At 38.4% G+C, this 14810-nt stretch overlaps 1 protein-coding gene across 6 annotated transcripts in view; it reads right to left on the minus strand.

Moving 5' to 3' along the window:
* BAZ1A (bromodomain adjacent to zinc finger domain 1A) overlaps positions 1 to 14810 on the minus strand; it is a 51657-nt gene that overhangs the window by 1612 nt on the left and 35235 nt on the right. For 3 of the 6 annotated variants that reach the window (XM_015865006.2, XM_015865003.2, XM_015865004.2), the window contains 7 exons: positions 14643 to 14797; positions 12093 to 12241; positions 7199 to 7279; positions 4481 to 4728; positions 4159 to 4382; positions 3335 to 3819; positions 2086 to 2231 (listed from right to left, as the gene is read on the minus strand). In XM_015865006.2, the coding sequence (XP_015720492.1) occupies positions 2086 to 2231; positions 3335 to 3819; positions 4159 to 4382; positions 4481 to 4728; positions 7199 to 7279; positions 12093 to 12241; positions 14643 to 14797 (1488 nt within the window). Of the gene's footprint in view, positions 1371 to 2085; positions 2232 to 3334; positions 3820 to 4158; positions 4383 to 4480; positions 4729 to 7198; positions 7280 to 12092; positions 12242 to 14642; positions 14798 to 14810 lie in introns of all 6 variants that reach the window. The other 3 variants (XM_015865007.2, XM_015865005.2, XM_015865008.2) reach the window with 2 other exon arrangements.

Genomic DNA, 14810 nt, shown 5'->3' on the forward strand with positions numbered 1-14810 from the left:
AAAAGAAAAAGTATTTTATTCCTACAAAACAAATGGAAGCTTAAATTCTACTGACGTCGAAAGAAAAGGAAGAAAAAAGCAAATCATGCATTTTAGTTTTGAACAAACAGGAGTCCAAGGAACCTCCTCTCTTTCCTGATCTAAATATCAGCGTGCAGATATTGCTTTTGCATTTTTTCTATCATTAAAGTTGCAATCACAACAAACATTAGCCAGTAATTCAACACAAATCTTACCCTCAGTGTTCTGCAAACAACTGTAAGATCCAAAACTGCACAACGTGACAAGCAGCAGGGTATTAATGCTACTCCAAATTGATTGAGACAAAAATGATTTCCCAGATTTTAAAACTTTCTTTTTCCTGTAACATACTACAACATTACAAGTCCCTTCATCATGAATAAGGGCCATTCTTGCTCCACTACTGTTCACCTTTTTGCAGTGTTCCTTGAAATTTCATGTCGTTATGTTGAAAAGATGGTAGTGTGCCTTTCAGTATCAAGCAGGATGCAGTGTGCAAGTACAAGAGATATAGAGCCACTCAGACCAGCAATTGTGAGAGAAACGCTTAAGGTCAGCAATGGGCTGCTTAACCCTTAAGGATACTGATCATTCGGATCACAGTTTCTGAATTCCAAACAAGCACTGAAGTTAAGAGTGCCTCTGTTTTACCCACAGAGCGTGGAAAGGTGGGGGGGAACAACAACATTATCTTCTTAAAAGCACAATCTGTTCTGGATTTGTCTTTGGTTACAGGAACAAATATCCCCCCATGCAGCACTAAAAATATTTTAAAACAATGTTCTTTATTATTGCCCAAAACTTTACCATATCAAGTACAACTTGCAAACAAACACAGGCAGAAGAATCAGTGCAGAAACAGAATTAGATGAACAAGTTTTTCATTCCTTTCCCTCCTGGAATGCTGTTTACATTAAAACAAAAAGAAATGTAATTTTGTCTTTCAGGCTCGCTGGGCACTCATGAGTTAATATACTTTCCATGGTGTCCTAAATGCAGTGAGAAAGTAAACCCAAGATTTCCAGCATGATGAAGAAAATGTAGGACATTCATGAATTTTTCCTCCTGAACTGTCTGAATTATCCTGTGGCAATTTATTCAGGCAAATACGAATGCACCAAACTCCAGCATTTTCTTCTCAATATCTGAATTAAGTTGGATTCTCCATCCCTCCCCCTTAAGAAGTTTCTCTGCATTCACTGCTTTCATGCTTCCCAATGCAATTCCACTACTCCAGCATCCATCCACTTGTCTGGAATTCATTCAGAATCCTCTCCTCTGCTCTTGAATCTTTCATTCACATTCGTGGATCATTCTTTTTGTCTTTTTGCCTTCCAGCTCCCCAACATCTGCAAACCCAGTTTCAATTCTTTATTTACCAGTTACTACTGTTAATTTTAGCTAACACTGAGCACTAGCTCCTGAAAAATGACTACAGCTGCTGTCAGCACAGAGTTTCTCCAGGGAGGCTAAAGAGGGCTGGCATTTTGTTAAGGTTGAATAGATCCAGCAGTGACAAGCAATTGACAAGCCAGTGCAATCTGCAGAAAAGCAGACGTGCTTTGGGAACTTTCACTGAGATACTCTAAGTAAATGCTGCTTTAGAGGCTTGTGTCTACTTCACTGTCAAGTCTAAATGAGAAGGAAGTTAAATTAAGAACTCAGCCAAGAAATTACCTTTTTACTGCATTATAATTAATGTCAAAATGAAGCTGTTCCCACCTTGTTATTTTATTGCAGGTCTGTTCTGAAAATATCCTTGCACAAATTGAGCATAAATTCAATTAGTTAATAACCATAAAGCTTTACCCATAGCCGTACACTGCTGTTTGTTTGTTCAAGTCAAAGCACTTCACTATTTAAACTCTTGATATCAAGCATAGTTAAAAGTCAGTATCATGTCATTCTAAAAAACGCCTTGCACCAGCTATTTGAGCTGAAGCATGAGAGTTTTCCTGAATTCCACAGCACTCCCCTGCTTGGGCAATGCTATAAAGCCCAACTTTACTGACGGGAAATAAGATTGTCAAATGTTATCATTACTTTTACAGTTCTATCAGTTACCTGGATTTTGGAAACCAGTTTCATAAAAGGCCAGCTGTCATCATGTCGTACCAGTTCCACAACAAGTTGTTCAAATGCTGAGAGTTCATGGACTCCTCCCTGACGTCCTGAACTTCTCCTGTTCAATGAGGTCTGAGGAGACGATTCTGCAGGAAAAAAACAAACCAGATGAAAATAAAAGTGTGACGAGTAAAAATCAAAAGAAAGTGAAACAACATTATCTGTTTGTAAAAAGAAAAAAACAAAGCAAGAGGATTTGGCATGTAAGAAGATGCACTGTGTTACAGTTCTCAGTCTGAGATAAGACAAACAGATTTTCCCTCCTGCTTGGCTGCCTTACCCTACCATAAGCAGGGGCAGATCCCAAGAACAGCTATGTTACAGCAGGAGAGAAAAAAAATATAACCCACATTTAGTTACAAAATCCTGGAAAGAAATATAACGAAAGAGGATTATTTAATCCTTAGATTTTTGTCTAGCACAACAGCACATGTTAATTTTCCTTCTGTGCTACTGCTGCACTTAGAAAAAAACAGAACACTACAGAAAAAACAGAATAAGCCACCAACTCATAACTTACTTTCATAAAAAACTCTACTCAGGTATTATTTGATTTCAAGAGCAGTCATCAGAATAGTTACAGATGATAAACTCAGAAACTCCCAATGGTGAAGGACAGAAATGGCACAGAATACAAGGCAGCCACACTGGAGTGCAAGCTGTTTTACACTCTTCAGTCTCACACTACGTCATTTTGGTTTGTAAAAGGTATTGCAGCTTTTCAAGCACTTCTCTGCAGTCAATTACCTGGTACTAGCTTCACAAGCAAGGACACTGTTGGTCCTGTACCAGAAAGATGACATTTGTCATCTTGTGGCAGTTTCTTGTTATATTTGTATATTCCTAATCTCACTACCTTGCCCACATTTAATAAAAGCAGACAAACTTAAGATGATATTCACATTGTTTCAGTAATGCACACAACTTCCAGATTTTCTGTACACCATGCTCTGTATCATGTGCAAATACAAAGCTCCAAACATGAGTATCTTCCTGGCAAATGACATATTTGAACTTTAAATTACCGGACTTATTTTTTAAACGTTCTCTTCCATCACTGAAAAATAAGGGAATACTTTGCTGTAAGTGACAGAAATGCCATCAACTATCATTTCTCACTCCTTCGAGTTTCCTTTGCTTGACCACACAATTTTAGCAACCAAGTGAACTTTGATTTCATTTCTCTAACCTGTGGATTGTCGTTTCCTGCCTCTTCTCTTGGGCTCACTAACAGGAAGAGAAAGCTTTGGAGCAGCAACTGGGTATCTTCTAACCCGTTCATTAGAGTCTGAAGTCTCAACAATTCTAAATCCAAGAGAATCAGAACTATTTTCCAGTGTGTTATCATCAGCATTCTTTTTTCCTCTTCGTCGTCTTCGAGGACTGAGTAACTCCACAAATACATCTGCTTGTAATGAACTTTGGCTCTGACGAGTGGTCCGGCTGCTAAGTCTTAAAGTAGGTTTAGTCACTGATGGAGGGGCTGATTTTACCTTCCTTAGCCCCCTTCTGGTCACTCTAGATGAAGATCCTGCTTGCTTAGGTGTATTTTGCTGACTCCTAGAAGCATATCTTGCCTGACGCTGAATGTTCCGACTTGAAAAAGGATTGTTGAGTTTGGCTGCTCTCATTTTTAGTGGAAACTTGACCTGTGGTCTTCCGTGCTTTGAAGGGCTACCAAAAAAAAAACCAAACCAAAACAAATTATAATATTTATCCCAAGATTCCATTCTCCTCTTTTTTCCTCAGTTTTCTAATTCAGCATTTAAAAAGTCCCCAACAACTCAAGGCTAGCAGGCAACAGGCTTCCACTGATGCATTCACCCCACTGCAACTACAAGGAGTTTTGAACATTATTAGCTAAAATAAATCATGGTTCTAAAAAGCTGCAAATACAAGTTAAACTGCAGTCAGTCTGTAACTAACATTCATGCCTCTCCAGCCATTAAAGGAGAACAGAAAAATCCCAGAGACAAATTTAATTCTCAAGTCATCTAATGGCTGCCAGTTTACCTCATCTCATCTTCTTCCTGAGATTCATCTTCCTCTTCATGTTCTTCTTCATAATCCTCTTCCTCACTTTGTCTCATTTCATCGTAGCTTGCCTCTTCCTCCCCTTCTATTTGCTCAGCCATCTCTTCATCACTTTCCACAGACGGTCTCTGTCTGGAGGAAAGGCGTCTAGAGCGCTGCTTTGGTCGGCACTCCGGACAAAACCAGTCTCCTTCTGGAATGATCTAGAAACAGAAGAAAAAAAGCATTAGCAAGACAGCGTTAGCTGTAAGAACGATGCCAACTTTATGTGGAAAGGAAGCACTTATTTTTCCTCAGATACCTTAAGCTTGGGCCTGATGCAGTAGGTATGATAGCCTCGATCACAGCCATCGCACAGCACCATGCTTTCTGCGTCACCTTTCTTTCGACATACTTTACAGCGAGCATTGAGGATGGACTTTGACCAGATGACACTTCGATCCAATGTAGACAGATGAAGGAAGACTTGAGATAAGCTGGTAGAAGCAAGAAGTGACTCTCTCCAGCGATCCAAAACTGTTTTATAGGATCGTCCACCATCACTGGCATCTTCCATTAGAAAAGAAGGAAACAAAACAAAGCACAGGATCAAGCTTCTTTTTCAGTCACTCCAGTGATTGAAGATTATGAAGGAAGGCTTGGTATTTCAAACAGATATGGAATAGTAAATTGAGATAACAGAACAACCTTTGTCTTATCTTTTCAGTATATAAGTATTTCTTCCCTAGTTTCCCAGCTGCCAAAGCTCTAGGGTTTCACCTTTCAATACCAATTTAACCATGAACTGCCACTTACATAGGACCTAAGACAAAAATCTTTACTTAGATGTCAACCTGGAAACCTAATAATCTGATCCCACTTAAAAGTATACGGGAAGACACATCAAATCCCCAAAATGTTTTCATTTAAAGAAACTGCTTAGCATTGAGAAGAGACTTCACTGAACAAGAACCAACAAACACGCAGGCAGAAAATACCAACTAACCAACTCCAAAGGCTCTCACACCTTCCCTCGTGGCACAGTCTAGCAGACAGTTTTTCAGCCCTCTCCCAGTGCTTAGTGCCTTCAGTCCTATCCTGCACTCTGCCTTCACAGGCATTTGCATGTCAGTAAGGTTAGATGTGGTGACCCTTCTGAAGGAAAAGTAACTAATTTGTTGGTATTTTATTAGCAATAATACCCATAGGAAGTTGTGATGCACACCTAGTGGAAAAACAAGACAGATCTGGGGGTCCTCTTCAGGTTAAAAATAAATGAGGGGCAGGTTTCCAATCCAGGCCACTGAAATGGTCCCACAAAGTAGTGAAAGGAGCAGTACAGACCAGTGAAAGGAGTGGTACAGAACAGGAATGAGCAGCTGGGAATTGCAGAAGCAAATGGACTGTGTGAGGAGGTAATAAAAAAAAAAAAGAGAAAGTATGAATTACACCCTGCACTGCTGCTGCTATGCAGAAAAGAAATCTGAGTGCTGAAAGCTATTTCTCATATTCTAAAGCAAGAAGAAAAAAAAGCAGTACTTTTAATTACAGAAATTTCTAAAGATGTCCCTTCTAAAATCGATGTTGCAGTTATTACTCTGTGATCTCCAGCTTGTTAACAATGCACTTCACTAAAAAATAAATGCTACCTTGCCTGCTCTGCTAGTCACAGTGGGCACAGGAATGGCCTGCAATCTAGATGTCTGCCAAATGATTTCTCCTCAGAAACAGGAAGAGAAAAACATCTAATAACAGACAAAATGAAAGAACAAAAATGAGACTAATTACTCTCCTGGCAAGGCCCTTCTGCCTTCTCATCTACTGTCTGCCGGGATTTGCCTAATCTTGCATATATTTGCATTAGCAGCAAGCGGCACAAGAGAAACAATGAGTAAAGGCAGAGGATAGGAAAGTAGCACAGCTTCATAAATAAAATTCAGACAATTCTGAACCACAAATACAAATCTGAATTTCTCAGTATTTCTACCTTGTCCTCAATGCTTCCCTTCTCAAATTCATTCTTCCTACACATAGTGCGCAAGCTCCACTTGCAGTACTGCAGAACAGCTCTCAATGTATTATTTGAAATTCAATAAGAACATTAAAACTGCTAATCAGGACACCAGACTAGAATTTGAAACCCAATTCAGTTCTCAATTCTGCCACAGTATGATTCTGGCAAACACAGTTCTTCTTCAGTGTATGTATATTTTGGCAAGCATTTCTTTTGCTGACACTGCAGCTTGAACATTATTGCTTTTTCACTGGCAGCTATTTTTAACCTGGACTGGTTCATCAATAGAGTTCATCACACATCACAGCAAATATGTGCACCGCAAAACTGTAGTTGTAATGCAATTACTGACCACTGCCTGTTTAAACACACTCCAGTGTTGAAAGGAACATGCCAAATGGCACCCACTGCTTCACTTCCCAACTTGTAAAAAACAAGTAACACCTTTTTCTTCCATTTATCATCTTTCTCATTTATATGGCTAACTCAGAGGGAAAAACGGCCTCTTCCTTTGTGTCAGCGCAGCTCTACATTGCTCAGTGGGACACCTCTCAGCAAGCTAAGCCATCCAAGCCTTGCTACAATGCAAATGAAGTTGTTTGACAGATCTATGCATTCATCTATCAATAGCTAATTAAGTTCAGGGAAGGGTTTTCCATCTCAGTATTTTCAGAAGGGATATGCAGTGGCACAATGCTGTGAGGTTTCCAAAAGGGAAGGGAAAAAAAATAAAGGAAAAAATAAGAAGAGGCGTAAAAAATGGGGGAAGGGAGGAAGGAGGAGGGGGGATTATGTGAACACAATAAAAACAAAATACAGTTCCTTATCTCTGGGTGCAGAATTTTGTTTTTTAAATCTTTGATCTGTATTTGAATTACTTTCAATAATGTTTATACTGCAGTATTTATATGGCAAGTCCTTCAGTATAAGGAACCGGGTACACAATTAAAAGGATGGGAAAAGAAAACTGAAATATATTCGATATTTGCTAATTCTTAGTATTACAAGTAAACATTTAAAATTTACCATCTCTCTGACTAGTCTTGTCTTCCACTTTCTTCCTCTTTTTATACCCCCTGTGGCTCCTTTTATTATCTTCTGCTTTACCTAACATTAAATTCATACAGTTATTTCACATACTTTTCTTTTTTTAAAGTGTGGTCTTTTGTTGGTTGTTTGAGGTTTTTTTTTTTAATATTAATTCATATTACCCATACTTGCATAGTCCAGAAATGTAAACAGAACAGTGGTAACCACACATGCATATAGAAGAAAACAGGGAAGAGTAAAAGAATGATGTGCAGGGAGTAATTGCATAACTTAGGATTCACTTTGACTCCCATTACAAGCAAAGACGGTCTTAAAGCTCCTTAAGTCTATCCCATCTTACCTTTGTGTCCATCTCTGTTAAGAATGGCTATAACACACCTTAATACCTTACTGCACAAAGGTTTCTCCCTCAGCAGACAACTTGTCTGGTCTATGCTGCCATCAGCCTACTAACACCTCAAAAATACAGCTATTCTGTGGCCACAGTTGGCAAGGACCAAGAAAACTAGCTTAACTTGGTCATTTCATTTGGACAGACAAGGTATTTGCATGAAGGCACATTTTTTAGTATTAAATGATAAAGTTACTACTCCAAGAAGGCCTCAACTGATCCAAATGCAAGATATCTTCTTTGACTGCCTTCTCTGAAGAGTAAATAAGAAAATTTTCATCAGGGAAAAAAAAAAAAAGAAAGCTTCCACCTTCTCTGTCTCTGCTCATGAAACTCTGCAGGGAAGTAATGAAAGCACAAGAGTAAACCTGTATATATACAAATCCTCTCCCAGTTCACTGCTAGGAGATGTCTGATACTGCTATGGTGAGGACAATTATAAAGAGAAAGGGAAACAACTTTGGAAGTAGAGGAAATCAAAATAATCAAAGCCTGCAAAGGAATGCAACAGAGATGAACAAAAGGAAGCAAGAAAGCACAACTTAGAAAGGACATAAATCATTTCCAGTATCAATCACAAAAGGTGCTTCCATGAATTAGAAACGTATGGAAATCTGTATTGTAAAAGACTGTACATGAAAGATGTTTCATGCCCGTATTCTTGCACTAGTGCAAGAAGCAGAGGCTTTTCTCTTGATTACCTCGCTGGATGTCAAGGTGACCAAATCACTTTATTTTTAGTCTCAATTTTTACACCTGTCACAGGAACAAGACTTCTCTATTGAAAAGTATTTTGGAATGTAAGGAAAAGTAATTCACACTAAAAAAAAGCAGCAAAATTCACATTGAAATAACATTCTTTTTGAGAAGTAACACTTCAGAGTTTCCATTAAACAGCTCACATTTCAGGGAAAATAAAAAAGAAATGGCCTTTGTTACATTTTTTAATGCATAATTCTGCACAAGTGTGTAATACAACCCGCACCCTTCCTCTCCCCCCTTTTTGTTTTTTCATTCTCCCCAAATGCTACATAGGAACCCAAATGAAGGAAGAAAATCAAAGTTTTCATGGACAGCGTGTAACGAAAGGATTTGTAAATCACCATTCATAATTAAGAAACGCATACATTACAATTCAAGTAATGAACTGTTAAATTTTATCACCAAAGCACAGAAGATTAACAGCCATCTAGCATTTCTGCAAGGCAAAGGGTGCTGCTTCTGGAGTTTCTAGATGTGCCTTTGCATTGCTATCTTCTGTGTCAGCCTTTTCTTGCTCTTCAACTTGAGCATTTGGCAGGCACCTCAATTCTCAATTTATCAGAATCACCAGCAAGGCTCTCGGCTGCCTGATAGAGACTTAGAACAAAAACAGACCAAAGAGGAGCAGCTGGTCCTTTTATTACTCTGCTGGGTCTCTTTGTCTACTCTGCACCCTGGAGGCCACCAGGATAAACTTGCCGGTGACTGCAGTGAATTTCACTGCACTGTCGTCAGTACAAGCTGTACATAGAGTGAAAACTAAAAATTAAAGTATGGCTCCAGTTCCTAATGTGAGCAGAGCACATCATGTAGAAGGATGAGGGGCCAGAGAGGAAAAGCAATGACACAGCAAAGGCAACAACTGAAATAATGAAGACAGAGCAAGGTTTGCAGAAATGCAATGGTGATCCTTTTACCAAAAGTGCTTTCCTGCCCTGCTACCAAAACAGAACTCACGACACTTGCTTGCCTTGCCGTGTTTTTACTTCAGTGTTAATTAAATTAGTCTAGAAAGATGGCTGTGCCAAGCTTAATATTAGAAACAGACTTGCAAGCATTTTGTCTGGGTAAAGTTGGAACAACTCTAACAAAATGTCCCATTAGAAGAAAAAAAAAGTGTATAGATGCTGATCTGTGTAAGAGTAGGTAACAAAAAAAAAGAAAAAAAACCAACAACAAACCTACAAAAACTACCTGTTTGTAAATTGAAAATTAACTTCTGTCCTCAGAATATTCTTGGCTACTTCCTAGCCAGGCCACACAAAGAAAGTATCACAGTTCTGTGAGGTCAGCCTTTGAGTAAGAATTTGTTTCCACATTTTACTATAACATCTAATAACATTTCTAACTTATTTTTTAAGTAGAGAACTTTTCATTGCAAACTAAGAAACAGAACTTGTTCTGGTAACAAGCAAAAGCCACTGCTTCCAAGTAACGAGCTTAAGCTGAATATGAGGATTTGCAAGTTTTGGTCTACTTTTTCATTTTCCTAAACACATCTGAAATACTGTAAGGTTATATTCAGAAAGGGCAGCACCCAGAATTGATGCTTGACCCTCAGAAATGCCTACATTTACCAGACACCTCTCTAGCAGAGTTTTCCTTGACCCTTAGCAGATCCACTTTCCGGTCATATTCAAAAGCTCTCATTTCACAGCGTCTTTCACAGAACTGCCTTAAAGTCATAAAATTCATTAGGAAACAGTATGTGTTTTCAGGTCTTTTCTAAGGAGCTGTTCAAAGAGTTCTGTGAGGAAAGAACTAAAAAAATTTGCTATCATTCACACACTCATCTCCTATTAAGAGCAAGTCATTACACAATCAAGAAGTATGAGATGCTTCACGCAAAGGTAAAGCAACAAAAATGGAACCTGACCCTGTAGCTTAATGCAAAACTACAAAAGCCAGAAGAATGCCTTGGATCCTTTCTTGCTCCCTGAGCTACATATGTTATCCTACACACTACTGTTACCTCAAAGCAGAAGAAATTCCCAGGCAGCACGGTAGTATAAACAAACATATGAGGTTTAATATATGTAGACGGTGTAAGACTACTTAGTATAGTCTTTACACAGTATAAGGCCTCTAAAGAAAGATTCCTGAGTTAGAAACAAGAACTGCATCATCATCAAAAGGACAGACAACAACAACTGCCATCATTAGACTACAGCTGAGCTGGAACTCCTGAAAAAATAGCCACAATTAATGAGGACTGTAATGATGGAAGTCTTCAGCAGGGACACTTTTGTCTGCTGGTCTTTTCCACTCAACTCAAGATGCTCAATCTATAACCTACAAACAGCCATTTTTTCTTTCAGTGCAGACTGCAGCATACTGTGGCTATCAGCAGAATGCTATTGCCAAAATACTCAGAGACAGTTTGGAAATGGACCCCTACACACTGCACTGCATATTTACAACCCACACATGCAGAGTAAATGATAAACTCTGGAAATGCTGTAATTAACTGCATCCAGTCCAGTCAAAACAAGTTATACCACGCTGAGCTTGGAAAGCCAGGACACACTGAGTTGACCAAATGCTTAACCAAGTAAAGTAGTTTAAGGTACTACTGTGCTCCACACCTTATCACCATTGCGTGTAGCATTTTCTTCTTCTAGACATAATCACATTGAAAACAAAAGCTTGTGCAAGGAAAGGCTGCCCATGTCAGATTTTCTGGTGTTAAGTCCAGCTCAAACTCATCTTCAGCAGCAACTGATATTAAGACATCAGGCTCCATGCAGAGGCAGCAGAGACAAAGAAATAGTTTTAGGTCAGTTTAGATCAAGTGTGCCACGGGGCACCAATGTCTAGTGAAAATACAGATTCTGGTGTAAGAACATCTTGGACTGCTGCAGCAAAGTCTGTCAGAGCCTAAGGACTTTGTATGCAGTCACAGGACCCCTGTTACACTGGCAACCCTGCCACAGTCCCAGTAATGTAAGAACTAAACTAGTTCAGTTGGGGTACAAAGCACAGCTCCTCAGCTGGGATGGCTGCCTCAGGAAGGACACACATCTCCAAGCACATCTCCATCCCTGAACTGCAAAAGGACCCAGGTAAGGACTCCAAACACTGGAAAACACAGCCACCACACACACTTCACAATCTGCCTCTCACCACTAGAGCATGTCAGAGGAAGTCAAGCTTTAGGCACATTTTGTTTTGATTTTTCCGTAACTTTTTGATTCTGAGTCTCACAGCATAAATGTAAGATCTGAGAATCTGAGAGTTTGTGGTTTAAACCGTTACTAAGTTTTATTATAAATATTCTGTTATTGCTAAATAAGGTGATCTACATATACTGGGGCTACACTGTTTTCACTGAAACAGTACATAAAAGGAGGGTATGTTTTTAACAACCTAAAGACATACAAATGGAACTCATGGTACAGTTGCATGACACGCTGCCCTCAACAGCAGGGTTGAATTATATCCCCAAAGGAAGCTCACTCACTGCTGCCTAAGGGTATGGCTCATGTCCCAGTGCATCAAATGTAAATATGGGGCCATGTCAATATGATCACTGAAATCTCAGTTGTGTGGGTGTGTTACCTAATAAATTTGCAAATTAATACAATGGTATATATCAGTAAGTAAGCTAATTGCATCTTTCACATGATTGCACGTTACTGAGGGGTGCATTGGGGAAAAAAGATGGAGCAACACCTTACGCCAAACTGGAGACATACAGTTTCAATCCCGAAAGCTTACCAAGTGGTGCTTTGAGAAACCTGCGCTCAATTCCTTGTTCTATCTGGAGCAGTGCAGATGCTAAGCAGTGGACCACGTTATTAACTGGCTGAGGAGTACTTGTACTTGTTGATGCAGCACTTGGAGCTTCAGTTTTCAGTCCAACGAGTCTAAAATAATAATGTATTAAACACATTTTTAACATACTTTCAACTCAACACCACAGATAGTTGCTTAAGTCAGCATCCACAAGAGATTTCATTTTTTAACCTAATTTGTATGCATAGAATAAAGACACAGATACTGCTCAGATGTGATTAGTCATACCAGTCCTCTGGTTTGCTAATTAGTTTAGCTAATTAAGATAAATCATCCTTATGCAACAAAAATAGCTAAATTTCAAGAAATGCGGATGCCAAATTTTGTAATAAATTGTTGAGATTTCCAGAGGATTTCACTAGCTGATTTACAATGGATTTCTATTGAGTACAGTCTCTTTTTTCATTTAAGGAAAGAAAAACAAAAAACAAAAACAGTCCACAGGAATTACAAATAAAAAATCAAAATGCTCAACATCCATAACAAATCACTTATTTAGAGTAATGAAAATAATGGAAACGTGTGTATCTCTTTATAAGTTTAGTGTGAACAAACTTCATTTCAATGACAGAGATGAAATCAGAAACTACGCCAGTATTTCACTTCAAGCATATGCCTTCCCCTCAGGATTTGTAGAGGTTTCAGCCCCAGAACATACAGCACCCAAGATCCCAGCTTCAGCAGCTGTGCTGAATACAACAGAACACAATGCCTTGAAAGGGATGTGCTTTGGATGTAGAGCTTTGTGGGTTTTATTCTTAATGCCTTTAATAATAAATAACATTTCTCAACCAATAATAAAGTTATGTTTCCAATAAACAGCCTACTTTTTTGACCAAAGACTAAGCAATCATTTCAAAGCACAGTTAATCTTCCCCAGCCACAGGCCTAAGTGTGTAAGCGTAGGAGGCCAACTAACACTAATGAAAATAAAACTCAACTTCTACTTGAGGCTATTAAAAAAAACAACCAAACAACAGAAAAAGCAACCAACTAATAAAGACTGTCCAGATTGTGCTTTATTCTGATGGATGTGCAATGCTTTTGGTTATCTCTCTTCTTAATTCACACTTAAAAGCTGTTCATTATATTTTGCAGTCACACATGTTTAGAGAGCCTGAAAGCAAGCAGAAAAGAAGCTGCATACTTATTTGCATTTCACTAGTCATACCCTACGGTCTTAATGAGATGTCACTTACTCCGGGTGGATTAAAAGCTCAGCATCAAAAGGAATCTGTCGTATGATTCCAGAATCCTATACTCTGCTTGAATATGCAAGACTTCAACGTTGGAGTAACAGCAATCCAGAAATTTTGATGGAATCAGTATCAAGTACCAAAAATAAAGCAAGAAGCTTTTGCACTTCAACAGAGAATCAGCAAATAAACCAAGTGCCCAGGGTAACTGGGGACAGACATTTTAGCTTCTTGCTAAAACAGTGGAATACTTATTTCCACATTGGAGTTCTTAGAAAGCAAGCAGCTGTAAAACACAGTGTTAACGCAACACTGATGACCCTACCTATTCTCTATGCAACTGGAGAACTCTGATTCAAAGGAGTCTTATACCTAAACATTATTTCAATTCGCTGAATTTGAACAGGAAAAATCAGTACTCAATTCAGGATTTAAAAATCCATCCACAAAGATTGTTCTCATAAAAGGAACATTTCATTGCAAAATGCACAAACGCTACATTAGACTGCTGCCAATTAATCTTATTTCCTTCCAGTATTTCAACATTTATTTAATAAATACAAAAAAATCTTACTAAATTAATCTTAATTTCTGCAAAGAACGCAGCTTCTGAGAATAAAATATTTACTAATGTTGACAGAAAAGTCCTAGCCTCCATGGTCTGACTTACAACATCAATTTAGTGAAAGTCCCTAATCTTTCTCAGAAGAACATTTAGAAGAAAAGCAAACATTCTATAGTTGCAACACTATGATCTGAGGTTTGTTCTACAACAGGATTTGCATTATTAAAGTTATGAGATGATATCACTGTTTTGCTGCAGTGCTAAAGGCCAATTCAGACCGTGGCCTGTTGCAAACATGGCTCTTTCTGTGACTCATGAAGAGGTACACTGTACAGCTCAGCTCACAATCACTGCTACCATTGTCCATTTTAAACACTCCATAAAAAGCAGCATTTTCCCTCTGGAAAACAAAACATATATTGGTAGAATCATTTTTCTCTTTATTTTAGCCAATATTTAAATAAACTGATTATCTGAATGGTAGAAGTTGTAAAAATTGAGAAGATAAAACTTAGACACTTGTTAACAATAGGGCAGCATTGTTTACCAAATATAAAGCAATGCAGAAATAACATTTTACAACTCAAATCTTAAAATGCATCTGTTGAAAAATTCCAAGTTATATAAATCAAAAGTAAAAAGTTTGAATATGAAAAATCGGAGTACTGGTAAAAGCTCAAATAGCAGAGTTGTTTCAATGCTAGTTCTTACCGGTCTTTAACCATGAACTTATCTTGATCATCAGTTTCCATTTCTTCAGATTCTTCATTCACAGTTTTAATTACACCATTTTCTTTATTTTCATCATTTAGAAATTCATACCACCCATGCTCTAAGGCTGCTCTCCAGGACTGCCTGTCTGTAACCTGAAGCAAACAT

Source organism: Coturnix japonica, chromosome 5 (assembly GCF_001577835.2).
Source record: "Coturnix japonica isolate 7356 chromosome 5, Coturnix japonica 2.1, whole genome shotgun sequence".
NCBI lineage: Eukaryota > Metazoa > Chordata > Aves > Galliformes > Phasianidae > Coturnix > Coturnix japonica.